The sequence below is a fragment of the Rhinolophus sinicus genome, linkage group LG03, assembly GCF_036562045.2.
Source record: "Rhinolophus sinicus isolate RSC01 linkage group LG03, ASM3656204v1, whole genome shotgun sequence".
Lineage (NCBI taxonomy): Eukaryota > Metazoa > Chordata > Mammalia > Chiroptera > Rhinolophidae > Rhinolophus > Rhinolophus sinicus.
This window is the reverse complement of record NC_133753.1, coordinates 4,841,985-4,869,646: the sequence shown is the minus strand read 5'-3', so window position 1 is coordinate 4,869,646 and position 27,662 is coordinate 4,841,985. Positions and strand designations below refer to the sequence as shown.

General features: G+C 54.4%; 2 protein-coding genes across 7 annotated transcripts in view; both read left to right on the top strand.

Moving 5' to 3' along the window:
- The window catches only part of CYP46A1 (cytochrome P450 family 46 subfamily A member 1), a 30,014-nt gene extending 22,466 nt beyond the window's left edge, over positions 1–7,548 (top strand). For 2 of the 3 annotated variants that reach the window (XM_074326947.1, XM_019751594.2), the window contains 6 exons: positions 63–135; positions 2,441–2,525; positions 3,161–3,271; positions 5,711–5,799; positions 6,547–6,613; positions 6,794–7,548. In XM_074326947.1, coding sequence (XP_074183048.1) covers positions 63–135; positions 2,441–2,525; positions 3,161–3,271; positions 5,711–5,799; positions 6,547–6,613; positions 6,794–6,964 — 596 coding nt within the window. In that variant the 3' untranslated portion in view covers positions 6,965–7,548. The remainder of the gene's footprint in view (positions 1–62; positions 136–2,440; positions 2,526–3,160; positions 3,272–5,710; positions 5,800–6,546; positions 6,614–6,793) is intronic. The other variant, XM_074326946.1, reaches the window with a different exon arrangement.
- Positions 7,549–15,836: 8,288 nt separating this feature from the next.
- The window catches only part of EML1 (EMAP like 1), a 160,767-nt gene continuing 148,941 nt past the window's right edge, over positions 15,837–27,662 (top strand). For all 4 annotated transcript variants that reach the window (XM_019751593.2, XM_019751591.2, XM_019751592.2 and 1 more), the window contains exon 1: positions 15,837–16,035. In XM_019751593.2, the coding sequence (XP_019607152.2) occupies positions 15,852–16,035 (184 nt within the window). In that variant the 5' untranslated portion in view covers positions 15,837–15,851. The remainder of the gene's footprint in view (positions 16,036–27,662) is intronic.

The window sequence follows — 27,662 nt, the reverse complement described above, 5'->3', positions numbered from 1 at the left end:
GACCAGGCCAGCAGCAGCTCCATTGTCCCATGTGGAGCTACCACTCTCTTCCTTGCCTGCAGGTCACGAGACCTCTGCCAATCACTTGGCATTCACTGTGATGGAGCTGTCACGCCAGCCTGAGATCTTGGCGAGGTATGGAGAGGGGGGACCAGAGGATGCAAGGCTTCCCTTGACGTTGGTGAAGGGGTTTGTTTGATGTCTTGTTCCTAGAGGGCCACCTGCTCCCACCGCCCATGGCTGAGCCCCCTGCATTGTGTCCTGCTTCTCTGCAGCTCAGGGCCTTTGCACAAGCTGGTCCCTCCTCTGACAGTTCTTCTCTCTGGAGAACTCCTCTGTCTCCTCCCAGCTCATGAGTGTGTTTTCTCCTGGGACTATTTGCTTTAAGTCTATTTCAGTCATGAAACTGGAAGCTCCAAGAGGGCAGGGACTGTGGCTCTTTCCCTCCCTGTGGTGTATTTAGTACCTGGCCAGGTGCTGGCACTGAGGACTGAAGAGAATTCCAGCTGAAGTGCTGAGGGAGTGCTTGTCTTTAGCTGGCAGGACAAAGGAGGGTTTGCCTGGGGACATGGCATTTGAGCGGGGCCATTGGTTTCCTTAAATACAAACAGGTTCCCTCAAGGACTGTTGCCCAGACTGACTGAGCCAAATGTAAGAGCATTCTGAAAATGCCACCAGGCTTGGGGTGTGAGCGCTGGGGACGTGGGAAGAGGTCTGCAATCAGTCGTTATCACCAGCATAAAAGGGCGGACGTGAATGGCTCCTGGAGAATATAAAATCATTTATTGGGTTTCTAAAAAGATATAATAATAATGTGCTCTTTATTAAAAAATTAGAAAAGAGAAAAAAGTTAAAATAGTAATAATAATAAAAAAATCTGCCTGTAGTGCCCACACCTATCCAGAGACAGTTCATGGCTAACTACTGAATTTTACCATGTGTTTTATCACAATATCACCCCCACATTATTGTGACCTCTTCCCAAATCCACTTTTTGTAATATTATGGTAATATATGTATATGAAATATATATACATATATATTATATATAATATATAATATGTATATTACATATATACATATATTTGGCACCCTCTGTATGTGTGTGTGTATGTGTGCGCATATGCGTGATATATATATATAGCCAAAAAAATGTATACACATTTTAAGAAAGGAAAATTGTATTAAAATTGTAATACTCAATATATACTGATAACAAAAGATGAATACACGTCACATTTGACTTCTGCAATGATAAGAGGTGCTCAAAGTGGTTACCATCAGCGTCCAGACACTTCTGATTACGGCGAACTACTGCCTGAGCAACGTTGACCAAAGTGTCCACTTGTATACATTTTTTAAACTGTACAGCTCAGTTCATTTACCATTTTAACTATTGTCAACTGTACAGCTCAGTGGCATTCAGCACTTCACCTTGTCCTGTACCCGTCCCCACCATCCATCTCCAGAACTTTTCATCTTTCCAAACTGAAACTCTGTCCACATTAAACACTAACTCCCCATCCCCCTCTCCACAACCCCCAGTCCCCTTTCTGTCTACGGTTTGAATACTCTGCCTCATTTAAGAGGAGTCCTTTTGTGACTGGCTGTTTCAGGATAATGACCCCCAGGTCCATCCTTGTTGTAGCCCGTGCCAGAATGCCCCTCCTTTTCAAGGCTGAATCCACACTGCCGTATGGACGGGCGGGTGGTGTTTGTCCCTTCGTGGACACTTCGGTTGCTTCCACCTCTTGGCCCTGAACATGGGGGTGCAAATATCTACTTGAGACACGACTGTCAATTCTTTGGGTTACACATTTAGGAACAGAATTGCTGGATCACATGGTGGTCCCCTGTTTAACTTTCTGAGGGTCTGCACACTGTTTTCCACGTGCACCAGCACCTTTTGCGTTCCCACCGGCAGTGCACAGGGGCTCCGATTTGTCCAAGTCCTTGCAACACTTGCTCTTTTCTGTCTTTGGTGACAGCCCTCCTAGTTAGTGTGAGGCGGTCCAGTCCACTCTTAGGGCTGCATATGATTCTGACAGTGCACACCCCAGGCAGGCTTCACTCAGCCAGCATCCCTGCTCCGCTCAGTCTGCCATTCCCAGCTGCGGGCAGCTGTGGCCCAGGCTGAGATAGGCGTCTCTGTGCAGAGGCCTTGTTCTGTGACTCACTGATTTCCTAGTGCCGATTCCCAGCACCCGACACAAAGGGCGAATGTTGTAAAGGGCCCTGGAACATCGTTCCCACCTGCTTGGGCACCTTGTTTTGGATGTGGTGGCTCCTGGATATCTTCAACAATGGGGTGGCTGGGCAGTGATCACAGGTGGGGAAACCCTAGGCCCCTCTCTGCATGCTTCCTTCTATCCCCCCTTCTGAAAACTCATGTGGGGACACCTCTCCTTAGGGATGAACTTGCCTTTGTCTGACCCAACAGGCTGCAGGCTGAGGTGGATGAAGTCATCGGTTCTAAGAGGCACCTTGACTACGAGGACCTGGGGAGACTGCAGTACCTGTCCCAGGTGTGGGGGTGGGAGAGAAGCTTCTGGGCAGATGTGGGTCAGGTCAGGTCAGGCCTGCTGCCTCCCTAACCCTTTAGAACAGGGGTTCTCTAGCCTCCCTGCACATGAGAATACCCTGGGAGATGGAAGAGATTTCCCATGCCTAGACTGCCCCTGGGCAATGACATCAGAGTTGCTGGGGGTGGGACCCAGGCAGCAACATTGCAAAGGTGTCCCAGGGAATTCCAATATGCAGCCAAGGTTGGAAACCAGCCCTTCAGTGAATGGAGCTGTGTTTGCACTTACCCTGAGCTTCCCACCCAGGGGGCCAGGCCCAGCAGCCCCCTCCCCTGGAAGACAAAGCACAGCAAAAGACCTTGCCTGTGCTGTGGGGGTTCCCAGGATGGTGGGAGCCCTGGTTCACAGGTAGGCCTGGCTCCTGGTCTGGGCTCTGCCACTGTGGCTTTGCACAACCTCCTTCTCCTTTGGGGCCTCAGTTTCTCTTTCTGTCACAAGAGAGGTTGAACACAAAGGTATCTGGGCCCCAGTCCTGGGTGGGTACACATCCAGCACTGCCAAAGGGAGCAGAGATGGGCTGGGACATGTTGCACCGAATCTCCTGACTTCTCTTGTCATCTCCCCGTGTGGCTCTGCAGGTCCTCAAAGAGTCGCTGAGGCTGTACCCACCAGCATGGGGCACCTTTCGCCTGCTGGAGGAGGAGACCCTGATTGATGGGGTCAGGGTCCCCGGCAACACCCCGCTCCTGGTGCGTGGGGCCCGCCTGAGTGTCCTCAGTGGCTAATTGGGGCTCTCCTCTGAGGTTGTGCCCTGTTCTCACTGGCCGCCCTTGGTGTTCTCACTTGAGTCCTCACCATAACCCTGTGAGGTCTCTTTCTCCCCATTCACACTGTCCAGTGTAAGATGACAGTGGATGATTCCGGAAGGCGGGTGCCCCATTTATAGGTGAGGACGCTGAGGCTCAGAGAGGTTTTTAGCGGTTGGTTCTTTCGTTTTGTCTTGTGTAAGAAATCCTTTCCTATCCCGAGGTCGGCATATTCGTTTACATTGTCTTCTAACAATGTTACATTTTTATTTTGAAAGTTAAGTTCTTATCTACTTGGAATTGATTTCATGTATAGTGTGAGGTACGGATCTGTACTTGTCTGCTTGAGCTGCCATAACAAAGCACCGCAGACTGGGGAGCTCAGCGGAAATTGATTTCCTCACAGTTTTGGAGGCTGGAAGTCCAAGGTCAAGGTGTCAGCAGGGTTGGTTTCCTCTGAGCCTCTCTCCTTGGCTTGCAGGCAGCCGTCTTCTATGTCCTCACATGGCCTCTTCTCAGTGTGTGTCTGTGTCCTAATCCCCTCTTCTTAGAAGGACACCAGTCATATTGGACTCAGGCCCACCCTAATGGCCCCATTTTAACTTAATAACCTCTTTAAAGATCTCCCCAAATATAGTCACATTCAACATACGGATTTTAGGGGAACACAGTTCAGCCCATAACAGGATCCATTTTTATTTTCACAAAGGAGAACGCCATGCTTCCAGCCCCATCTATTTTTTTGTTGTTGTTGTTGGGGAAGGGGTACAGGACTTTATTGGGCAACAGTGTGTACTTCCAGGACTTTTTTCCAAGTCAAGTTGTTGTCCTTTCAATCTTAGTTGTGGAGGGTGCCGTTCAGCTTCAAGTTGTTGTCCTTTCAGTCTTAGCTGTGGAGGGCGCAGCTCAGCTCCAGGTCCAGTTGCCACTGCTAGTTGCAGGGGGCGCAGCCCACCTTCCCTTGTGGGAGTCAAACAGGCAACCTTGTGGTTGAGAGGACACGTTCCAACCAACTGAGCCATTGGGGAGGCAGCTCAGCTCATGGTGCCGTGTTCAATTTTAGTTGCAGGGGGCAGAGCCTACCATCCCTTGTGGGACTCGAGGAATTGAACTGGCAACCTTGTGGTTGAGAGCTCACTGGCCCATGTGGGAATCGAACTGGCAGCCTTCGGAGTTAGGAGCATGGAGCTCTAACCGCCTGAGCCACCGGGCCGGCCCCCAGCCCCATGTTTTGAGCACCATTTTCCCCAGGGCTCTGCCACGCCTTCCCAGCACGTATCAAAGTTTTATCTATGTGTGTGGTTCTTTATTTTGTTTATCTGCCTTTTTTTTTTTAACACCCCTGCACCGATACCACCTGCCTTAATGCCCATCTCCTTATAATGCCCTCACATGTGGCAGGCCAGGCCTGCAGCTGACAACTCGCAGCTTGGGTGTGCAACTCAGCGGGTCTTGAGTGGGAAGATCCAGGCTCCAAACCCAGCTGGCCTGGCTGGGTCATCTTGATGAGACCCTGACTCTCTGGGCTTCAGCACCGTCCTTGTAAGATGGGGATGGTGGTACTTGAGTCCCAGTTTATTGAGAAGAATCAACAGGATTCTGTAAGTCATCTGTCTGACAAGAATCCCAGGCATATCAGCATCACCCTTTGCGACCTCAGACCCCTCTCTGTCTTACACTCCCACTCACTCACTTTTCCAAAGTTCACCTCCAGACCCTTCTCCCCTGGACTCTTGGCAAGAGAGCCAGAGGCAGAGTGGCCCAGGGACATACTATGTGCAGGGTAAAGAGGTAGAGGCTGGTACCCAGGGCCCAAGTTATGGGGGGCACACATGGCCCCTGGGGGCAGGGCATGGAGTATTAACCCCATTAAATCAAGAGGTGCCATGAGTGTAGGTGAAAGGCTAGTGGGACGGGGGTCTGCAGCTCCCCACATCCCCAGCAAGCCTGGTGTTGAAGAGAAACTTGGAATAATAACAGCTCTCAGATTTTAACAGATCTGGAGAAACATGGCCTCACAGCAGACCTGAGTTTGACTCCTGTGTTTGGCTACTTACTTGCCAGGTGACTTCTCTCTCTGAGTCTCAGCTTCCTCATCTATAAAGTAGGGATAATGGTAGCTCCCCCAAGGCGGGGCCAAGCATGGGATGCCCAGCTGGGCGTCACTGGCACAGTGGGCTGTCTTTTTTCTTCCTCTTAGAGACTTTCCAGGGGCCAGTGGGATCCCACACTGGCCCAGATGGGTGGGTGGAGGAGAGTAGGGGTGGGGAGTTGGGGGACTACTCTTCTCTGAGTCACCCCATTGGTTGGTCACAGTGTGTGGGGGAGGGGTGAGGGGACCAATCCTTGGAACCGGAGACAAAAGGATCCTTTGTCCGGCAGTTCAGCACCTACGTCATGGGGCGCATGGACACATATTTTGAGGATCCACTGACTTTCAACCCCGATCGCTTCAGCCCCAAAGCACCCAAGTAAGTGTCTCTTCGAGCTGTCCACGGATGGAGGCCTGTGGGAGGACGGTCCCGGCAGCCTCTGGTCTGGGCTGCCTGTGCCCACCGAGCCCACGGAGCCTTTCAGACCACTGTGAGGGAGTTGTGATCCCCACCCTGCCCCCTTTTACTGGGGAGGCCATCATAGCTCAGAGAGGTTAGGTAACTTGCCTGAGGGCACACAACCAGTAAGTGGCAGAACTGGGGTTTGAACCCAGCTCACACTGATTTTAAAGCCGGCTCATGACCAGTCTTTTATACTGGGAAGCCCTGTGACTTGGGCAAGTGACTGCACCCCTCTCTGCCTCGATGTTTCCATCTGAGAAGTGGCAATGCCAATGGCTCCCTCTGGGGGGTGCTGTGGGACTGAACCCTTAAAGTGCTGAAGCAGCAGTGGGGAGAGCCAGGCTCCAGGAACAGGGCCCCTGAGTCCAGACCCAGACTGCCCAGAACTGGACGTGTGACTGGCCGAACGAGTAAGTGACACGGGACCTTGGGTGAATTGCTTTGCTTCTCTGAGCCTCAGTTCCTCTGTCTGTGAAACGGGGATAATCACAGCTCCTTCTGGAAGGGTCAACAGGAGGATAATGTGAGAAACTGCTGGGCCAGAGTTTAGCAGAGTCAGCTGTAGATGTTTTCAGCCCTGGCCCAACGGCTAGTCATCAGCAAGGCATTGTTTTGTGCTGTTGAGCGGCTGCGGGCCTACTCCTGACTCCTCTCTCCTTGCAGGCCCAGGTTCACCTACTTCCCCTTCTCTCTGGGCCCCCGCTCCTGCATTGGGCAGCAGTTTGCTCAGGTAGGAGGCCGGGGTGGGTTTGCTGCCCAGAAGTGACTGCAGGGTGGTGTGTTGTCCTGGGCTAGGACGCATGTCAGAGCCCTGCTCTGGGCTGGGGGCTGGGGACCCAGCGATCTTGGGGTTGCATTCACTGACTCCCTGCTCTCCCCTCTCACTTTGCCCCCCCCCCAACATGCCCAGATGGAGGTGAAGGTGGTCATGGCCAAGCTGCTGCAGAGGCTCGAGTTCCGGCTGGTACCTGGGCAGCGTTATGGGCTGCAGGAGCAGGCCACGCTCAAGCCGCTGGACCCCGTGCTGTGCACCCTGCAGCCCCGGGGCTGGCAGCCTGCACCCCCACCCCCACCCTGCTGAGGGCACCTTGGGCAGGACCGGACTCCTCGGGCAGGGGCCGTGCCCACCTTCCTCTGCAACCCACTGCCACCCATCCTGTCCCTGTCCTCTTCCTCTGGGGTACCTAACACACTGGCTCCCAGAGGGCCCTTTGCCACCCATGCCTGCTTCACTCCCCTCAGAGCTCCCTGTGTGCTGCTAACTCCACTGCCCTTCCTGGACCAGTCCCTGCCTAGCTCCCAGATACCACATAGATGTGCCATTGTCTCCCCTCACCTCTTTGCACAGGCCACTCCCTCTGCCAGATACCTTAACTCTTGTTCACTCTCTAAAGCCCTCTTCAGGTGTCACCTCCTCCAGGAAGCCCTCCCTGCTACCTCTGGCCGGGCCAGGGGCCCCTTGTCTGTGCTCCTTTGGTCACCTGTGCTACCTCTAACACCACACTGACCACACTGTATCATGAGTGTCCTTTGATGTGACTGACTGCCCTGCCAGGCTGTGAGTGCCTCGAGTGCGGGGTCTGAGTGTGATTCATCTATGAGCCCCCCCATGCCCACTGAGGGCCTGGCACAGAGTTGATGCTCAATAAATATGTGTTGACTGCATGAATGAATGGCCAGATCGGCCAGGGTGCTGTGGCCTCAGTTTGCTCATCTGTAAAGTGGAGTGGTATTGAGGCTGGTCCCTCTAAGGGCTGATGCAGCTCTGGAAGCTGCCCCTGGAGAGGCCCAGACACTGTCCCCTTGGGAGAAGACTGCCTAGGTTACCCAGAGGGCCCTGTGTTAACAGAAACCTGTTCTCTTGTTCTGTGCAAGACCGTGCTCCTTGGTGTGGTGTGAGGTTGGGATTACAGGCAGGGTTTTTGTTGTTGTTTTGTTTTTTTAAGATTTTATTAGGGAAAGGGAACAGGACTTTATTGGGGAACAGTGTGTATTTCCAGGACTTTTTTCCACGTCAAGTTGTCCTTTCAGTCTTAGTTGTGGAGGGCGCAGCTCAGCTCCAGGTCCAGTTGCCCTTGCGGGAGTCGAACTGGCAACCTTGTGGTTGAGAGGACGCACTCCAACCAACTGAGCAATCTGGGAGCTCAGTAACAGCTCAGCTCAAGGTGCCGTGTTCAATTTTAGTTGCACGGGCCAGAGCCCACCATCCCTTGTAGGACTTGAGGAGTTGAACCAGCAACCTTGTGGTTGAGAGCCCACTGGCCCATGTGGGAATTGAACTGGCAGCCTTCGGAGTTAGGAGCATGGAGCTCTAACCGCCTGAGCCACCGGGCCAGCCCCAGGCAGGGTTTTGAGAACTTGATTTGAGAGGGTCAGGGGACCTCTCATGGGGGCAGTTGGTGGAGCTGAGCACCTGGATGCCTGGCCTCATGGCCCTGGCATCCTCTTCACCTGCTGTCACGATGCTGCCCCTCCTGACCTGGTTGGAGAAGGCTGGTGGGGACCCAGCCCCAAGTGGCAAGACTGGAACTCGCACGGTGATGGTGGGGTGAAGAAGCCGTCCCTTCCTCCCCAGGGCCTTGGGGTGACCAATGGGCAGTAAATATTGGCCCGTCCAAGGATAAAGGCTGGCCCCGTCTCTCCTTCAGCACTTGGGAGTTTGTCATTGTGCAGAGGACAAACTGCCCTCGCCCTGCACCTGGGGCACGTGCCTGAAAAGGTGCCCCTCCACCCCAGGGAGGGTGTGCACTTGGGCTGGGCTGGGCCGTACATGGGCTCCTCAGTCTTTGTCACAATCTTAAACAAAAGCTCTGAAGGAGCTTCCCATTTAGCAGATGAGGACACTGAGGCTCCAGAGGAAAGGTGACATGTTCAGTGCAGGTGGCAGTACTGCCACTGGGGAAGAGCTGGGTCCCCCGCCTGGGCTGGAGTTTCACCTGAGCTTCTGGGCAGAGGGTCCGGCGTTTGGGGTGCCTCTGTAGCTGGGAGGGGGGTCCTGCTTCCTCAGCCTCATTCCAATCTGGGTACTCAGCTGGCCCTCATTAAGCTCCACCCACCCCCTCCATTTCCAGTTTCCTACCTGGGGGGCCCTAGAACCTTCTGAGGCTCTGAGAATGATGTGCGGGCTCTGCCTCCAGCTGCATGGCCAAACCCAGCCCTTGCTCACCTCTGCCCTGCCTGAAAGCAGACCCTTCTCATGGCTGCCCAGTACCACTGTCTCTTCTCGTCTCATTCCTGGGCCCGCAGCACTGCCCTGCTCCCAGCACCTGTCCTGCTGTGACCCCCCCATCCTCTGCAGCCCCTCTCTGAGGTTCATCAGCTCCCCAACAGATCCCCAAACAGCCCCACAGCAGCCTCCACTCCACAAATTCCATGGCCTTCCCACATCATACCCCCCAATTCCCACACCAGGTCCCCAGTACTAGCCCCTGCTACTCCATGCCCTCTGCTTCCTGCCATGGCTGGGCCTGGCCCCCACAGGACAGCACTGTCCATTTAAAAGGTCCATAGCCACCAAGTCTCAGCATTCCAGAGGCACAACGTGGTATTTTCTGGAGGGTTCTTGAGGGGTCAGCTCCCTCTGGAAATGTCAAGTTGCCTTTGTTGTCCCCTGACTTAGAAAATATCTGTCCATTGCTGAGCCTGGGCCTTCACATCACTAACTCTTCAAATCCTCTAGAGTGTAGCCCATTTCATAGATGAGAACATCAAGGCCAAAGCACACAGCCAGGCCATAGGGGACTCAGGACTGAAACTCTTGGCCCTTTGCATCCAGTGACCTTCCACCAGCTCAACAAGCCAGGTCACTGCAGGCCTGGGCTTGCCTCTGAGCACTGGAAACCCAGGGCTGGAGGGCTGAGGAGCTAGACCCGCATCCGGCTCCGCTGTCATTTTCTGTGGGTCAGTGCACCCATCCTGATACTCCGGAGCCACTTCCTCTTACAAAAAACAGACTTTCTGGGAGAAGGCAGGTGGTTCTCAGACCTGGCTATCTACCATGTTTCCCCAAAAATAAGACCTAGCCGGACCATTAGCTCTAATGCATCTTTTGGAGCAAATATTAATATAAGACCCCGTCTTATTTTAATGTAATATAAGACCCGGTATAATATAATCTAATACTGGGTCTTATATTAATTTTTGCTCCAAAAGATGCATTAGAGCTGATGGTCTGGCCTGGTCTTAGTTTCTGGGAAACACGGTATAAGAGACATCTGGGCCAGCTGGAGCAGTCTGTGGGGTGGGGCCTGGAAATTTTTCTTTTTAAGTCCCCCCAGGAGACCCCAATGTGCAAAGGGCTGGTACCAACCCCTGGGGCCAGGCAAGAGAAAAGCTCCGCAGTCAGACCTTCTGGGGTCAAATCCTACTCCATCTGTCATTGGTTATGGTGCTTGGGCCTCAGTTCCCCATCTGTAAGGGAGGAGGAATAATACTGGTAGGATCCACATCCTGGGGTTGGTGGGAGAATTAAGAGCCTTCTACCCGGATCGTGCTTAGCACAGAGCCAGTCAGCGTCAGTGCCGCAGACCTGCCTGCTGTAACTTCAGGGGCGGTGGCATCTTTATTGCTGTTACCTCCAGGGAAGGAAGGGCTAGTCTGGGAGGCCAGGTAGGGCAGTTCCCAGAACAGCCACACGGTGGCACCGCGGCGCAGCGCTCAGGTCCGTGCGATGGTCTCTGGCCAAGGGGGCGGTGCTCCCCACCGCCGTAAGGTCTAGTGAGTGGGTGGGGCCCCAGAAGAAGCGAGCTCTGTCTCCAGGAGGAGGGGTAAGGCCTAGAGGGTGCAAATTTCGGCATCCCGCCCCGGCCCAGGCTCATCCAGTGGCGCATCTACTGACTACTGGGGTGGAAATGGGGAGGGGGGCATCACCTTTGCTTTTTCACAGATGGGACCACCTAGACACGCTGAGGGTCAGGCGGCTTGTGGGGGCGATAAGGGCACTGCCACGCAGGCTGGGGTGCCGTGATAGCTAGGCCGTTCGCCCTCACCCTCCTGGCGATGGACCTGGGTCTGGCAGTGGGTCTCTGGCTGGTGGAAGTGGGGCTGTCAGTGAGGGGCATCTTTGACAAGATGGGCCCACGGTGAAGAAAGGCACAGAGAGGACAGCCAGGTGCAGGTTGCTTCCTGCTGCCTGGAAGGGTCTGGGGATGCCCCATGATTCCGCAGGGCTGAGCTGCTCTAACGCTTAAAATGCTCTAGTGGTAGCCATCTTCCATGCCCTGGGGCCCAGGGGCCGGAAGGCCGGCGAGTAAGAACCCTCTGGGTGGCTTGTGGCCCAGGCCAGGTTGGGGGTGAGGCCTTGGGAGCCCTGACCTACCTGGGCCAGGTGAGAAGCGTGGCCCAGACTGGGGGGTGGGAGGTTTTCCCCCTCTGTGCTCTGGCGGCTGGCATAAGAGGCTGGCTCTGGAGTTGCCTGTTGGTCCTGTGGCTCCCAGTGGCAGCCAACGAGGGTGGGCAGAAGACCATGATTAGCTGCCTACCTGGGAATGTTCTGGATGGGGACCCTCCTGGTTGTCTTGACCAAATGGGTGTGGTGTCCTTTACACTGGTCCAGAGTCAGGTAGGTCCAGCCCAGGTGGCCCCCACAAGCAGGTGTGTGTGTGGGTTTCTGGATGATTATGAGAGAGGGCATGGCCACCTGGAGTGGACCTCAGGCCAGGGCAAGAGGTGGCTCAGGCCAGTGACTGCGCATTTCATCTCCTCTGCGTGTTTGCTTTCCTCTGGGCTGAGAATGCTGTGTCCTCAATAGGCTTCCCGATGAGTATGTGACCAAAAGGAGGGCCTCAACCCCCATCGGGTGGGTGACTTCTGAATCCACATGTCTGCCCAGACCTCACCCCTGGGCTCCAGACAGCCTCTGGCATCTCGGCCTGGACATCCAAAAATAACCCCAATCCAGGGAGGAGACAGACACCAGGGGTATTTCTGGCAGCTGGCACAGGCTTACTGCCGGAGGGTCACTCCTCTGAATTAGGGCTGAGCTGGGGGACCAACGGAGTCCCAGCCCCTCCTTAGCCTAGAGCTTTACAACCACTCTTTTCTCCCAGAACACAGCCTCTCCTGCACTCCCTCCTCACTTGAGGAAACTGGTCACCCTCCGGGTAGGCCCTGCTGGGGGGCTGGACCTCCAGTGGGAGGCAGCCTGGGTAGCCTGGGGCAAGTCTGCCAGTCCCCAAAGGGCACTCCAAAGTGTGAGGGCCAGAGGAGGCAACGTCTGGCGAGATGAGCTGGGCTGCCCAGGGCTTCACACACCCAGGAGGAGTGGATCCATTCGATGTGGACATCCGCGGTCTTTCTTTAAGTCATGCCCACAGGCCCCAGGTGAAGCTCCCTGTTAAAGACTGTCCTGACTGTATTTACAGTGGGATCCCAGGCCCAGGAAGATGGGGTCCCCATCAGGGAGGAGGTGTGGGACCCCCAGGCCCAGCTGAATGTGGGGTCCACATGACTGTGGAATAAGCAGGTGCCAGCGCACAGGACGTGGGGCCTCCTCCCTGGTGCCCTGTCCACCTGTGGTCGAGCCGGCCCTGCCCCTCCTCGGGCCCTGCCGGCACCCCTTCCTCTCAGATCTGTGCTGGCTGGCTGAGCAGTGTGGGAACTCAGGAGCAGGGGTGTGGGTGGGGTGCTGAGCACACAGTACACAGGTGAGTGGTCACTGTGGGCCTGTGGTCATCCTCCCCCGTAAGTGGGGCGACAGCTTCCCCTGAGACTACTGTGAATCAGGGAGCAGTCGAGAGGGCACTGATCAGTAAATGTGTACTCCGCTCGTGCTCTGCTCCTTCAAGCACCCCAACTCCTGCCGATTGCCGAGGCCTCATGAGCGGCCCGCCTATGTCTGTCACTGTATCTCCTGCCGCCGTCCATTTTTGGAGCCCCAGTTCCTTGCTGGCCCTTCTCCTCCATCTGTACCTGACCCTGGTCCTGCCTGGGCGCCTGGCTCCCCTCCAGGTGTCGGCCTGAGCGACACTCATAAAGAGGTCCTCCCAGGCAGCCACCTTTCGCCCCAACCACTGCCCTGCCTTTCCTCCACTGACCCTGTGAACCTACGAGCCCCATGGGACTGTCTGTCATTGTGCCCTCTGAGTAGTGAAGATAGCAACAGACATGCCAGGTCTCAGTGCCCACAACAGGGACACCAATGCTGGCTGGAGAGTTGAAGCTGCAGGATGAGCTGGCAGGACTCAGAGGGCACATGCTCATGTGGGCCCACCACAAGCACACACGCTCCCCCACGCACACACCCGCTTCTACACACATGCGCACGTGGGAGCACATGCTCGCCCCCCGTGCACACATGCTCCCCTGCACATGCATATATGAGTTTATGTTCACAAGGGATAGGCGCACACTTACACTCCCCTACACACATGCATCCGCCCCCATGCACATAGGTGCACACACACACATTGCCACACACACATGCTCACTTGTACACTCGCCCACACTCACACAGGTGCACACACATTCTCACATGCACATGCATTTTCCTACACAGGTACCCACACCCACGCACACGTGCACACCCACACATGTTGTCACACACATGCTCACTGCCACACACAGTTACACACACATTTTGACACACATGTAGTGGGTCCATAGCTGCTGCAGTGACCTCAGGAGCAAAGGAATAGAGTTGTTTTTTTCCCCCAACACATGTTCCCACAATAAAAAAAACAGGAAGGGACTTGGGGCCAGAGACAGGAAGGGGAAGTGGCCTGCGCACAGGAAGCTGGCTCCAGCTGGGTGGACACAGGCGGCCTGTTTGGGTGGGACTCAGGGCCAGACAGACTGACGGCTGCAGGGTGGGAGGTGGAATGCCCTCCAAGGCCCTGATGCTACAAGGTGTGATCAACAAACATGGTGAATGTTTAAATTAAAAAATTTTTATTACAGTAAAAGACTCATTGTCATTAATCCCCCTCAAAGTACCCCCCCTCGCTTCGAACACACTTTTCCCATCGTTCTTACCACTTTCTGAAGCAGTTCTGGAAGTCCTGTTTCATGAGTGTCTTTACTTCATCCTCTATCATGACATGCTCTGTGTCACACATCGCTTCTGGTACAGCAATTTCTGTCAAATAAAAACATTATGGTGTGTCCTCATCTGTCTTATTCACCTGATCTGGTACGTTGCAACTTTTGGCTCTTCCCCAAAGTCAAAATGAACATGAAACATAAACATTTTGAATCGATTCAGGACATGGAGGCAGCCACGAGAGCGCAAATGAAGACGCTATTAAAGAGGACTTCCAGAACTGCTTCAGAAAGTGGCAAGAACGATGGGATAAGTGCTTTTGAAGTGAGGGGGGGAGTATTTTGAGGGGGATCAATTGTAATGTGTCTTTTACTGTAACAATTTTTTTTATTTAAACATTCACCATATTTTTAGATCACGCCTCGTAATCCTTACCACAGTGCCCAGAAGGGAGTTCCTTTGGAAACATGGTGGCTTGGCTGCTCCTGCCTTCGCTCCCCAGATCTCTGAGCTGGGAAAGGCCTCGATGCTGACGGAAGATCTGCCAGATATCTTAGAACGAATGTTATTCCATGCCCTCTCATTTTCCTGAAACTCATGGACCCTTCAGGACCAGCGTCTGCTGCCTCCTCCAGGAAGCCTCCCCTGACTCCCCCAGACCTGGATGCCTCCCTTTCCATAAGCATCAGCCTTCTTCTCATCTCGGGGTCACCACCACCTTCAGCCTCTGCCAGAGACCCCCGCCACTCTCTAGTCAAGCTTTCCCATCTTTTACCTTGGCACCTGTTGGCTCTCTTCCTGAAATGCCTCCTTCCCCTGAAAAAACTCTTTTTTATTTTTATTGGGGAATATTGGGAAACAGTGTGTTTCTCTAGGGCCCATCAGCTCCAAGTCGTTGTCCTTCAATCTAGTTGTGGAGGGCACAGCTCAGCTCCAAGTCCAGTCGCTGTTTTCAATCCTAGTTGCAGGGGGTGCAGCCCACCATCCCATGTGGAAATTGACCTGGCAAACTTGTTGTTGAGAGCTCGCGCTCTAACCAACTGAGCAATCCGGACACCCCTTGAAAAAACTTTCTTATCCCTCAAAGATGCAACTCAAATGCCAGCTCTTCCAGGAAGCCCTCCCATATCTCTCTGATTGGGTTTGATAGCCAGCTTCTCCTTCTCTGTAAGGCACTCCACTCTCTCTGTGTTCTGCATACAGACCTGGGTAGACCTGGAGCCCAGGAGGATGTGTCTGGGATCTCAGCCCAGAGCCCTCCACTTGCAGTTTGCCCTGGTCTCTGGCCCAGAACCTTGGCTAGACCTGCCCTTCCCTTGTGGGACCCAAAGGAGGGGCTATGTTGGCTCTTAGGCAAGCCCACAGCAAGTGCATACTAAATGCTTGCTAAGGTGTGTTCTCTGAACCAATTTTCCTGAGAACCCATTCTGTGCCAGCCAGAGTCACGTGGCTGCTCCCAGCGGGTCCTCTTCCTCCCGACTCAGCACCCCCAACACATATGCAGCAGTTAGCCCCCAGGAGGTGCTCATATGTGTTGACTGCTCTTGGTCAGCCAGTCAAAGGCAGGGGCCATGCCTTCCTGTAGCCTTGGAGACAGAGAGACAGGCAGGCTCCAGGGCCCAGCTCCGGTCACACCCCAAAATGGCTGGGTGGCCTTGGGTGGGTCACTTAACCCCATCTGTGACATGGCAATGATGGTCATGGCTACTGCAGAAAGCTGAGTGAGATGACAAATGTGGTGGCACTCAGCATGACCCGGCACCTGGCACATACTCGTGGTTCTTTTCCTCTAGTGCCCAGAAATGCGTGCAGGCATTCTGGGGCTGGGGTCTTGGGGACCGACCAAGCACCCAGGGGTGCAGTGGTTTCTCAGGCACCATTCTGAGGCTGCCTGGGAGAGGCCTCGGGCAGGGGAGGGCAGTGCCCAGATTTATCCACCAATCGTGAGGGCTCCTGGCAGTGGAGCATGTTCTTATCAGCCCAGCCCAGCATGGGGGGGAGGTGGCTGGCTGGCAGGGGCGGGACGCTGCCTGGGGACTGGACACGGAGCAGGGCCGGCAGCCCCAAGCCCCACCAGGTGGGTGACAGCCCGGAGGGCTCTGAGTGTCCCTGCAGTTTGTGGCCGGCTGCCCGCTTCTCCTGCACCATGTCTGACGGCGAGGGCCCCTCGGCTGGTGAGTGGCAGTGCTATATTTACCCACTACAGGTCTGGTTGCTGAGCCAAGGCCACTGATCATGGAGGGTAACGCCCCCACCCCCCCCAGGCTGCAGGCAGCTGTGGGGCTGGACCCCCTTCCTCCTAGCCTGATGCCTGGGGGCCTGCACTCCTGGAGGGGGGAGCTTGACTTTCAAAGTTAAGTTCTGTTGCACCCCCCTGGCTTCCCCATGGGACTGGAGCAGGAAGCTGTGCCTGCTGCAAACCCTCCCGCTGTCAGCCGGGACATGCAGAGCTGCCCCACAGTGCAGCGGGAGCCTAGGCTGCAGCTGGACTCCTGGGTGGTCTCAGGGTGCCCTGGGCCCCTGGAACTGCATGCAAAAGAGTGTGTGTGAACATTTATCTGAGAGGGGAGGAACCTACAGCTTCCATCTGATTCCCCAAAGGTCTGAGACCTGTGGGAAGTTCTGAGCCTGTGGTCTGCCAGCACAAGCTGGCACGCCATGGACTCCCAAATCCTCTAGGTTGGAAATGACCAGGGACACAGGCAAGCAGAGGGCGGTCAGATCCTGGGGTCTGCCCACATGCCCTCTGCTCTGACCCAGGCAAGTGGCTGTGGTGGTGACTGTCCACTGGATTGCCTGGCTGGCTGCCCCAGCTCCTTCCCGTTGAAGACAAGGTCTGATCTGAACATCCCCCTGAATTGGCTTCAGGTGGAGCAGGGGTAGTGATAGTTTAATCCTGGAGGTACATCGGGGACTCTGGAATCAGGCTGCCAGGTTCAAATCCCAGTTCTTTCACTTCCAGCTTGGGTGACCTTGGGCAGGTAGTAGCTTAGCTGCTCTGAGCCTCAGTGTCCCCAGGTGAAAAAGGAGACAGTGGTAATAGTCCCCAACCCACAGGTTGCTGTGAAGAGTAAACGTGATGACATGTGAAAGCATCTGTCGGTGTCTGGTGTGCAGCGAGAGCTCAGTGGCACCTTCGTGGAAGCAGCCAGTGGTGGGGATCCAGGCAGGAGTCCCGGGGTACAGGGGCCTGCGTGTGTGGTCTGCGCCATCCAGCCAGGCCTCCCTGTCTGAGGGGCTGCAGGTCTGTGGCCTTGGATTCCTTATCTGTCAAACACTGCTGTGGAGAATCAGGGGCACAGAAAGCTGTCCCAGGCGTCCTGGGGTGGGTTGTGGGTGACAGCAGTGTGGCCCCACTGTGCATGGCGTCTGATGGACTGTCCCAGTCCTGGAACCTGTCTGGGTCAGACTTGGAACAGTGTGTGTGTGTGTGTGTGTGTGTGTGTGTGTTGAGGAGGGGGACACTGAAAAAGGTGGCCTGACCTCACCCTCTTCCGCTGGTCGCCAGTGGCACTGGCTGCCAGGAATTGTCCGCCGTGGCTGTGAAGGCCGAGGAGCCAGTATGGGGGGGGGTGCGGCAGGCAGGCCCTTTCTGGCTGGCTCTGCCCACACCTGACACGGACCCGGAATAGCTCTTTCCCTCCACCAGGGACACGGCCCTGCTTTTAGCAGCTTGTAAAACCACCCGCGTGGAGATGGGTATTTCAGGAAGGCCGGGATAATATTTAGCCTGTTAGGGTGATGGAATGGGCCCCAAACGCACGCGCACGCACGTGTGTGTGTGTGTGTGTGTCTGGGAGGCTAGGAGAAGACATGGTCCTTGCTGCCCCTTCAATGTTCAGGAGAGGGTCAGCTGGGTTGGGAGTCAGCGGGCACCATCCCGGCTCTGCCCACCCTGGCTGGGTGGGTCGCCCTGGGTGAGCTTCGGGCTTGGCTGCCTGCCTATAAAGTGCCATGTGATGGTCTTTGGTCTCCAATGTGCTGAGCTTGTGATGGAACCTAGTTGGCAGGAGTGAAGACAGCATCTGGGTGCCGGGGTGTATTTTTATTTCTGGGGGGATCTCCTAGACTCTGTTATCTGAAGTTCAAGTCTTTCTAGTGTTCCTACCTTGTAGAAGTGATAGGGCCCAGGAGACTGCTGGGAAATATTTCTGTTTTCAGTAACCAATCCCTGGGCCTGTATCAGCCGTGGGAAAGTTCTCAGCTCTTCACCCACTATCTGTGTGACCTTAGGCAGATTACTCAAAGGCACTGTGCCTCAGTTTCCTCATCTGTTAAATGGGGACAATAATAGGACATTAGCTCCTCGTGTTCCAGTGAGGATTAAGTGACCAAAAGCATGTAATGTACTAAAAATAATTCCAGGCTTATTGTCAGCAGTTGTAGCTGTTATTATTATTCAACCAATAAATGAGCTGCGACTCAGTGAGGAAATGAAGAGACAAAATTATCTGCTCTAGCCTGTGTCCTGACCATTTTGGACACATTGTCTGTTTAATTCCTGGAAGGGGGTGGCATGAACCCTACTGCATAGCTGAGGGAACTGAAGCCCAGAAAGGCAGACTTGCCCAAGGTCGCCCAGCTGGTAAATGGTAGAGCTGGGATTTGAACCCAGCTCCCCACACCCTGTTTGTGTAGAAGTTCCATTTTGTGCCTCTTCCAGGGGGGTTCCCGCCCTGCTCACTTAAGGGTGTGCTGGCAGTCTCATAGGCCTTTTGGCCCTCAGACCCCCTCATTTCAGAGACAGCAGCCTCACCAATGCATCTAATAATGTGGAGCCTGTAAAAAAATGTGGTACCTCGTTAGGGTGTCAGGAAAATCCCACAGAGCAGGAGCACAGCGGCAGGTGGTGGGTCGGCCAGGATTTATGGCCCTGTGCCTGGGCCGGGAGCCTGGAGGCTAAGGTTACCAGAGTCAGCACCGTATTTATAGCAGGAACTTGGCTGCACCGACAACTGCCAGCCGACACACCGCGCCAGTGGGGGTGCCGCCTTTACAGTGTCCCGATGCTGGGCCTGGCTCTGCCCCTTCGTGTCTGAGTGCTGGCACTGCCTGGATGGAGGGGCCCAGGAGGTGCTGGCTCCACACATCCTGGGTCTGTTGATTGTCTTTTCCTGCCTTTGACCTTGTGACCCACCCCCACCCCTCCTGGCAGGATTCCGCAGGAAGAGAATCCAGCCTCTGTGCTGTCAGTTCCCCCCATGTTTGGGAAGGTTTCCAGCAAAGCAATTTTACAATTCCAAGCACCAAAGACAGGCCATTGTGTTCTCAGCGGAGCACCAAGGCAGGTCCATCAGAACCCAGGGTTCAATCTCGGCTCTGCCACTCCCTGCCTCTGTGGCCTTGGGTGGGTCACTTAACCTCTCTGAGCCTCAGTGACTGGTGGGCATTGGCCCTGTGTCGGGAGGTGTGGTGAGGATGGACACCCCGAAGCTGAGTGCTCAGCCAGCAGAGTGACCCTCTCTCTCTTCCTGTGTCACCTCCCACCCACACCCTTGCTCCCTCTGGGTCCCAGTCACCCCGTTTGTACAGTGGGAAGGGCCACCCCTGCTAGTGCCTGGGTTTTGTGTTTGTGCATGGGAGGGAGCGGCTGGTTCCCCTGGTTTATCGCCTCCCTCAATGCTCTGAGCTCTTGGAGCTCTTCCAAGTAACTCAGCTGGGGAGGGCTGCCAGCTCTCTGGGGTCCCCCACAGGCCCCCATACTTGGCCCTCTAGATATCTCTCTGCCTGAATGCAAGGAGGTTTTCCAAGGGTGGGGGCCTGACACTGGGGCGGGCCACCCCGTACCTCACTCAGTTCCTCCTGGCGTCCCAGACCCCAGAGACAGCCACAGCTTCTTGTCCCCCAGACCTCACAGGAAGCCCTTTGCCAGGGAGCAGAGGGGCCTCCACCTCCACCTCCTGTCCTGCCTGGGTTTTGTTTTCCTTTCTGTTACCCACTGACCTCAGGGATGGGCCTGTGGCGAACAACTCTGCCAGGAGATAAAAGCAAAACACTTTAATTATTTAGGCCCTGCTTTTAGAGAGGAAGTGTCTTCTCCCAGGAGAGGGGGGCTTGGCCCCCGGCCTCAGCGTCTTTCTTTCGAGGTTGCTCTCATTGTGTTGGTGAGGGGTGCCTCCCTTTCTAGACAGGCAACTGGGTTCAGGTTACATCTCTTGGGCAATAGGGAGCCAGTGCAGACTCTGGAGCCGGGGAGGTACCTGGACTGCTTCAGTGTGGGGGGCAAAGGGGCTGGAAAGAGAATCTGGTGCCAAGAGGCCTAGGATGAGGCTGGTGAGATGGTCCTGATGAGAGAGGGTGTGGCCAACTGAAGAGGGGAGGGAGGGGAAGGATGGGGGCATCTGGAAAGTGTTGGGGGTGGGGTGGGGAGGCTGGCGCCTGATGCTGCCGCCCCCATTAGGAAGGTCTAAAGGACAGACTGCTCTTCTCCAGGGGACTGGGGCGCGACCTGGCAAAACCTGGCAAAGTGCCAGGGCTCAGTCTCTACAAGATATTGGAGTGGGTGGAGAGTGGTTTCTAGAGTCAGGCGAGCCTGTCACCCACTGTGGACACAGGCAGCTCCTTCTCCTCTCTGATGCTTAGTCATCTCACCTGTTAGGTGAAGGTTTCACCACGACCTTGGAGGGTGTCATGGGGGTTAGATGAGGTGACACCTTCAAGCTCCTTATGAACCGTGGGCTGGGTAGGTGTGGGTGGCAGCCTGTGGTCCTCAGGAATGAACCTTTCAACTGTTGCCACAGGCGTGCAGGCCCCCGTGCTGTTGATGACAAGCAGGACTTAAGCTGAGCAGCCTCCAAAGGCCTTGCACAAGAGGCGGGGTTCAGGCGGGGCCGATGTGGGACCCTCCAGAGGATGCTCCCACATCACATTCCACGTCCACACTCCTGACCCAGGGGGTCCCCGTGTTATGGAGGGGAAACTGAGGCCCAAGAGAAAGAGAGACTGGCTTACGGTCACCCAGCTAAGGGATGATGAGCTGGGATTCAGACCTGATTGCCAAACAGGTCCAGCCCCTCCGGCACCTTTGTTCAGTCTTTTCCACTTCCGTCCTCCTGCTCAAAGCCAGCCTATCATCTGGGTGTGGTGGGGCCCTGCCTCCTCCAGGGACTCTCCCCTGAGTTCTGCTGCCCTGGGAGACCCTGCACCCCCTCCTACCACCTGCTCCAGCTTGAGCAGTGCCAACCTGGACACCCCCTGTCCTGCTTGCATGATGTTGACGTTGGATGTGCTGGGTGGGGCTCACTGCTGTGTGACCTGGGACAATCCTCCTTCTGGCCTCAGAGGTTATTTGTTTGCATCTACTTATGTGGAATCCTACACGTGAGCACATAGCTCTGCAGGCATGTCCCGTGTAGCAACATCAGGCAGGACTCAGGGACCCCTGCTCTGTGCCGGCCCTCATCCCTGGCTCGTGGGCTCAGAGCAGCAAATGAATCAATGCATGTGGCTGAGTCCTCGTTCCAGCGTCTGAAGTGGCCTGGGGTTTTTACTCATATGGCCAGAAATCCAGGTTAGAAGCTGTCGGGCAGTCAACTTGCAAACGAAATTACCTACTTCTGCTCTTTCAAAGTATTGAGTCCATCCTAATGGAGCTTTCTTGATGTAGCAAGATAGATTTTTAAAATTACTTATTATATTTTAAAAACAAAGCAAAGCTGTTAGTGTTTACATCCACCTATCTGTTTTTCCTTGAATCTATGCGTTGAAAATGAACTACAGGCGCTGGTGCTGAGACAGGTCAAAGATACCTGTTGTCACCCATAACCATTGATTTCAAATTTTTGCGTTCATCACACCAATCCCCTTGTTTTTTACTGACCATATCACTCAGCATGGGCTAGACATACTGTAGAAAACACAAATCTCAGTGGCTTAAGACAATGAAGGACTTTCATGCAAAGTCTGTTGTGGGTCTGGGCCACTCTTAGGGCAGGTCCCCTACGGGGTAGCTCAGCCTGATGCCTCCATATGGACCCACGCTTCCCCAGACATAAGGCAGGAGAAGAGGAAGGAGGACACACCACACTGGCAATTAAATGCTCCCACCGGAAGTGACTGATATTGCTGCTGCTGGCATGTCACTGGCTCAGGCAAGGTACATGCCACACATAGTGGCAAGGGGGGCGTGGCAGCCCTCCATTAGTGAGCAGTAGCAATAGCTGCCTTGCATTGGCTTTTTTTCTCAATTGGGTTTTTTTTTTTTTTTTTTTAAGTAATCCGTTTTAATTATGAGCTGTGGTCAGCTAGCGTCTGAACTATAGATCATGAGTCCTTCCAATATGCAAATCACAAAGCAAGGGGCAAGATTTTTCAAATATGTGCTGTCTCCCACAGACTTGAATTTGCATTTAAAAGTACAAAAATAATTTCAGAACAGTTTGGTCATGACACCAGCAAGGAAAAGCATAACCAAGAGAAACGTTAGCTGTCAATTGCCAAAAGCTCCGCTGATGTATGATATTACTTGCTAAGGCGCAAAAGAGGAAGTTAGGATGGATAGCTCATGAACCTGTTCAAATCAACGTAGTCAGCAGATTGAAAAACGGGATATGAGTTTAGGAGGTAATGATTATAGAAAAATATTGGAAAATGAAACTCCGAGAAGACTGCACGCTTTATCGCTCTGGTGCAGTTCCTTGATTCGATGACCCAGCAAGTAGAAGCTGCATCCTCAGTTTAAAATCCCCATTAACTTTTAATCCTATATAACTAAAGGAGTTTAAATAAAACTTTACAGTTTAGCAGAGGGCAATGGCAGTGAAAACACACATAGTTTCATATAAAGAGATAAAACCTGGTTTAAAAATAACTTTTGCCGAGACCAGCAGTCGTCTCTGAGCTCTTCGCTGAGAGTCCGTGACGTCACCTGAATTGCTGGAAATAAAACCGGAATTTAGTTTGGGGTTGCTGGGCTCCGTGTGGGGGATCAGACACTCCTACAGTTCTGGGCCCCATGTTCCAACCTCTAAGCCAAAGTGTCTAGAGAACTCCACCAAATTTAAACACATCTTCTAGGAATCCTGCCTCATTTATTTCGGGTGGAAAAACATGTCAAAACGCTGGTGCGGTTGCAGAAAACACGCTTCCTGTGGCTCCTCGCGGCAAGGGGGGAGCTCACGGGTTGAGTGCACATTCGGATTCAGCAGGTACTTACTAAGCGCATCCTATGTGCACGGGGTCCCGCCAGGCACTGTGGCCTGAGGGAAGAGCTGGCTGGGGGCTTGCCTTCACCTGGTCCTTCAGTTTCTTCTACCGCCCGTAGGGTTAATAGACTGAGGTTACTAGAGCAGTAAGGGAGAATGTATATAGTAGGCACTAAATAAATGCCCGCTCTCCTTCCCCTAGGTCCTTCCACACACAGAATTCCACATGACTCTCCTTATAACCTTCTGTGGTAAGCTTTATTATTCCATTGTGCAGATAAGTAAACTGAGGTTTAGAGTAATTGAGTGACTGGCCCCGAGCACACAGTGAGTAGTGGGAGAGACCGGAGCTGGATGCAGGAGAGCAGGCCACAGCCTGGGTCTGCTGTTTTGCACCCAGCAGCCTGAGGAGGGCTGGCCAGAGGTCTGGCCAAGCCTCAGTCCTTTGCTAAGAAGGGGGCGTGAGGGGTCAGGGAGCAGGCTTGGGGGAAAGTCTTTTACCAGGAGCGAAGACAAGCAGATGAAATTGAGTCTGAATTTCTTTGGAAGGCGGGGGGATGCCAGGGGTACACTGGGTTTGGAGGCTGGACGCTTGGCCCCAGCCCAGTGCTGATACTAACGCACTGAGGGACCTCCAGCCAAGTCCTTTGTCCTCCCTGGAGAGGCTTCCATCAGATTCTGGGCCCAGGAATGTTACATAAGGTAATCCGTTCTCTTTCCTGTAGCAGAAGCTGAGGGTTTGGGAGGTGCCTCCAAAGGCCCAGCTCGGTGACTGTCAGCCAAGGGCTGGTCCCCTGGCTCTGCCTTAGGACCAGGGTGGGCCCAGACGGACCCTCCATGCAGCCCAGGGCTGTACTCCTAACCGATCTAACACTTGTGGGTGCTCTGGCATCTTCATGCCCAAGAAGTGTGGCTGAGGCTGGAGCAGGGCCTTGTGCTGTGTCCCCACCCCCTGGGCTGCCCCCATCCCAACCCTCTCCAGTTCCTCCCAGTGAGAGAAGCACAAATGGCCACATACTCTGGTTTATTGAGCAGCTACTATGTGCCCTGCCCTGGGTGGCTCCCTTCCATCCATGTTCACTAATCTGTGTGTCACAGCTCTGAGGGGCACTGTCCCCATCTCACATGCCTGGACACCAGTGGGTGAGGAATTAACTTTGAGTCCCAGGAACTCAGCACCCCGCCCTAGCCTCTGCTCCTACCTGACTGGTGCGATGTCCTGTGACCCAGCAGGAGGTCAGGCACTGCGTGCCCTGGGAGGGCCCAGCAAAAGCCCCTCCCTCAGCCGCCATGGACTCTCTTCCCTTATCTTTCAATCTTGAAACTTGTTGAAAAAGGAGGGACCTCAGGAATGCCCCCAATCCAGGAGGTACAGTATCATACTTAGGTGCCTCCAGGACGGGCAGCTGTGACAGCCGTGAGACTGTGTGTGTCCAGGGTGCTGGGCAGTAGCCCTTCTCCCCCAGAGTCAGAACTCGGACAGGAGGCACTGACAGGAGAAGGACTCGCAGCCAAGATTTTTCTAGGCCCAGCGGGGCTGTCGGGGTGGCCTTAGCCCCAGAGCGGCGAGGAGAGCATGTCTCAGGGGCAGGTCTCTGCCCCACTCAGAACACATGAGGTCCCAGGCTCCCAAGCTGGCCCTGAAGCTGTGGGGAACTCGGGGGGGTGGGCCGGCCAGGGGAGTTGTGTTCGGCTTCCTCTGAGTCCCCCAGGGACGACAAAGGCAATGGCCAGTGATGGACGCTCCGAGCCAGGGCTGGCTGCAGTACTATTTTTTTTTCTTGTTATCAGCTTTACTGGGACGTAATTCACATACCATACAACTCACCTACTTAAAGCTACAATTCAGTTTTTTTTTAGGAATTTCACAGAGTTGTGCAACCGTCACCATAATCAATTTTACAACATCTTTATCACCCCAAAGACAACCCCGCTCCCCATTAGCAGTCACCCCTTAGCCCCTGGCAACAACTCATCCACTCTCTGGCCCCATCGGTTGCGGGTTCTGGACGTGCTGTATAAATGGAATTGTGTGCTAAGTGGTGGCCTTTCGTGACTGGCTTCTTTCGCTCAGCATAACATATTTAGGTTTGTCCATATGTTGTGGCACATACAGGGCCTCATTCCTTTCACGGCTGAATAATAGTCCTTGGAATGGATAGACCACATTCATTTATCCATTCCTCAGCTTGTGGACATTTGTGTTGTTTCTACTTCGGGGCTATTTTAAATAGTGCTGCTATGAACGCTCGTGTACACGTTTCTGGGTGAACATATGTTTCCATCTCTTTTGGGGGTACACCTGGAACTGGGATGAGTTCATCATGTGGTCACTTCATGTTTAACCTTTGAGGAATTGCCGGCGAGGAAGCACGTCCCATCCCCACCAGCGTGTATGTAATGATTCCGATTTTTCCACGTCCTCGCTAACACTTGGTATTATCTTTTTGATTCCGTGCGTGCTAGTGGGGATGCATGTTGCTGTGGTTTTGCTTTGCGTTTCCCTGGTGACTACTAATAGGAGCCGCTTTTCATGGGCTTATTGGCCGTCACCTCTTAAGCCTCAGTTTCCTTGTTTGTAACACGGAGACAATGACAGCGCCTGCCTCACAGGCCATGATGAGGATTCAGTGACATATTCTGGGGCCCTGATGCAGGGTGGCCATTGAACAAACGTTTGCTGCTTGAAGCTGAAGGCTGTGCTTAGAATCCCTCCTCTGAAGGCGGGCGTGAGGGAGGGATATCGAAAAATGTGGGAATCTGGAAGTTTCTGCAAGTTCCAAACTCATCTAGAACGGGTCACTATCACCAGAGAAGGTGCCGACTGACACAGTCCATCCCGGGGTGATTTCTTCCCAGCTTTGAAGCTCAAAAGGGGTGGGCTGGCCAAGTGGCCCGGCCGCGTCTACACAGCCCCGGCGAAACACACATGAAGTGGGTGTCCAGACCACACGCTCATTGAAGATACACCCGGCCCGTCCTTCGGGTTTCCGGTGAGGAAACATCTGCGGGTTTTTCTTATCACGAGTTACTTGGCTTCCTTCCCTTGGCTGCTCCCGAGGGGTGACATTGCCCTTTCTGGACTTGCACACTTGTGTCTGTCACTGGAGAGCACTGGAAAGAGGCCAGGAGCACCTCCTGTGAGGCTGGGCGGCCGTCTGCGGCCTGGTGGAGGTGCTGACGGTCAGGCTGATTGTGTAGCCATAACCTGAGCCAGAGCCGGGCGCGAGGTGAGGGAGCACCGTCAGCTCATGACGGCTGGAACACACGTTCACCTCCGCGCAGCACACCCAGGGGGCCACCCAGAGGGAGCGATTCCTGTTCTCTTGTGGGAGCCCAGTGCGAGAAAGGGGCCTCCATCGCTCTGCATGCTCGGCTGAGTCTAACATCTAGGAAAGGTGTGTCATAGCTGAAGGGTCTCCAGGCTCTGGGGCTGCAGCAGCCAAGAGTCCTGTGTTCTTTTCTCATCTTTCCACAGCGTCTACAGCCCCTCGGGCAGCAGGTGAGAAGCAGGGACGGGGGCGTGGCTGGGGAATCAGACAGACTGCCACTGGCATTTGAGCTCTGCCACCTGGTGCTGTGCGATCTTTGCAAGTCACATAATCTCTCTGAGCCCTCGTCTCCTCATGTGCAGAACGAGGCTGATGATACCTTGTAGGATGCCTGCCAGGTGTGACTGAAATACAATAGGACCTTCCACAGAGCCTGATCCCAGGGGAGCGCTGGAGTGTAGACTGCACCACGGAGTCTGACACAGAGGGCCTGGCTTTTGTACCCCAGTCCCAGCCAGCCAGGCGGCTTTGGTCCCCAAGGGCCCTGCAAGCTTCTCACCTCTTCCCCCAACTCCTCTGCTCTTACACAGTTTGGTTGTGACACTGGGTTATATTCCTGGAGCTGCTGCAAATGACCATAAACTTGGTGGCCTGAAACGACAGATAGTTATTCTCTCACAGTTCTGGGGACCTGGAGTCTGAAATTACTAGCACTGGGCCAAAGTCAAGGTGTCAGCAGGGCCATGCTCCCGCTGGAGGAGAATTCGTCCCTCGCCTCTTCCAGTGCCTGGTGGCTGTAGATATTCCTTGTCTTGTGGCCACATCCCTCCAGTGTCAGCCTCCGTAGCCATATTGCCATCTCCTCTTCTGGACATCAAATCTCTCTGCTTCTCTCTTATAAGTGCACTTGTCATAGCATTCAAGGCCCACCTGGTAATCTAGGATAGTCTCCCCAACACAAGATCCTTAATTTAATCACACCCACAAAGACTCTTTTTTCATATATGGTAACATTCGAAGGGCCCAGGGATTAGGGCCTGACATCCTTGGGGCCACCCTTCAGCCCCCTACAAGCACGAGCACAGGATTCCTCAGAGAAGCTCTCGTCCCCGGGCTCTGGCCAGGGACCCAGGGAACGGCTGAGGGTCTCAGACCACCCCCCCAGCGGCTTTGCCCCAAGGGCGAGCCGAGCACTCTTCTTGCCTATGACTCCTGCCCTTCGCCCTCCTTCCCGGGCTCCTCCACCACTGCTCTCCCTTCTCTGTGCCCTCCAGGCTTTTCTCTTGATATGGGAAGAGAAGTTTTTGGTTCAGAAATCTTTTTCATCTTTCTGCGAAACCTGGATCCCAAGTCTATTGTTTCCAGAGGAACTCAGACTCAGTGTCC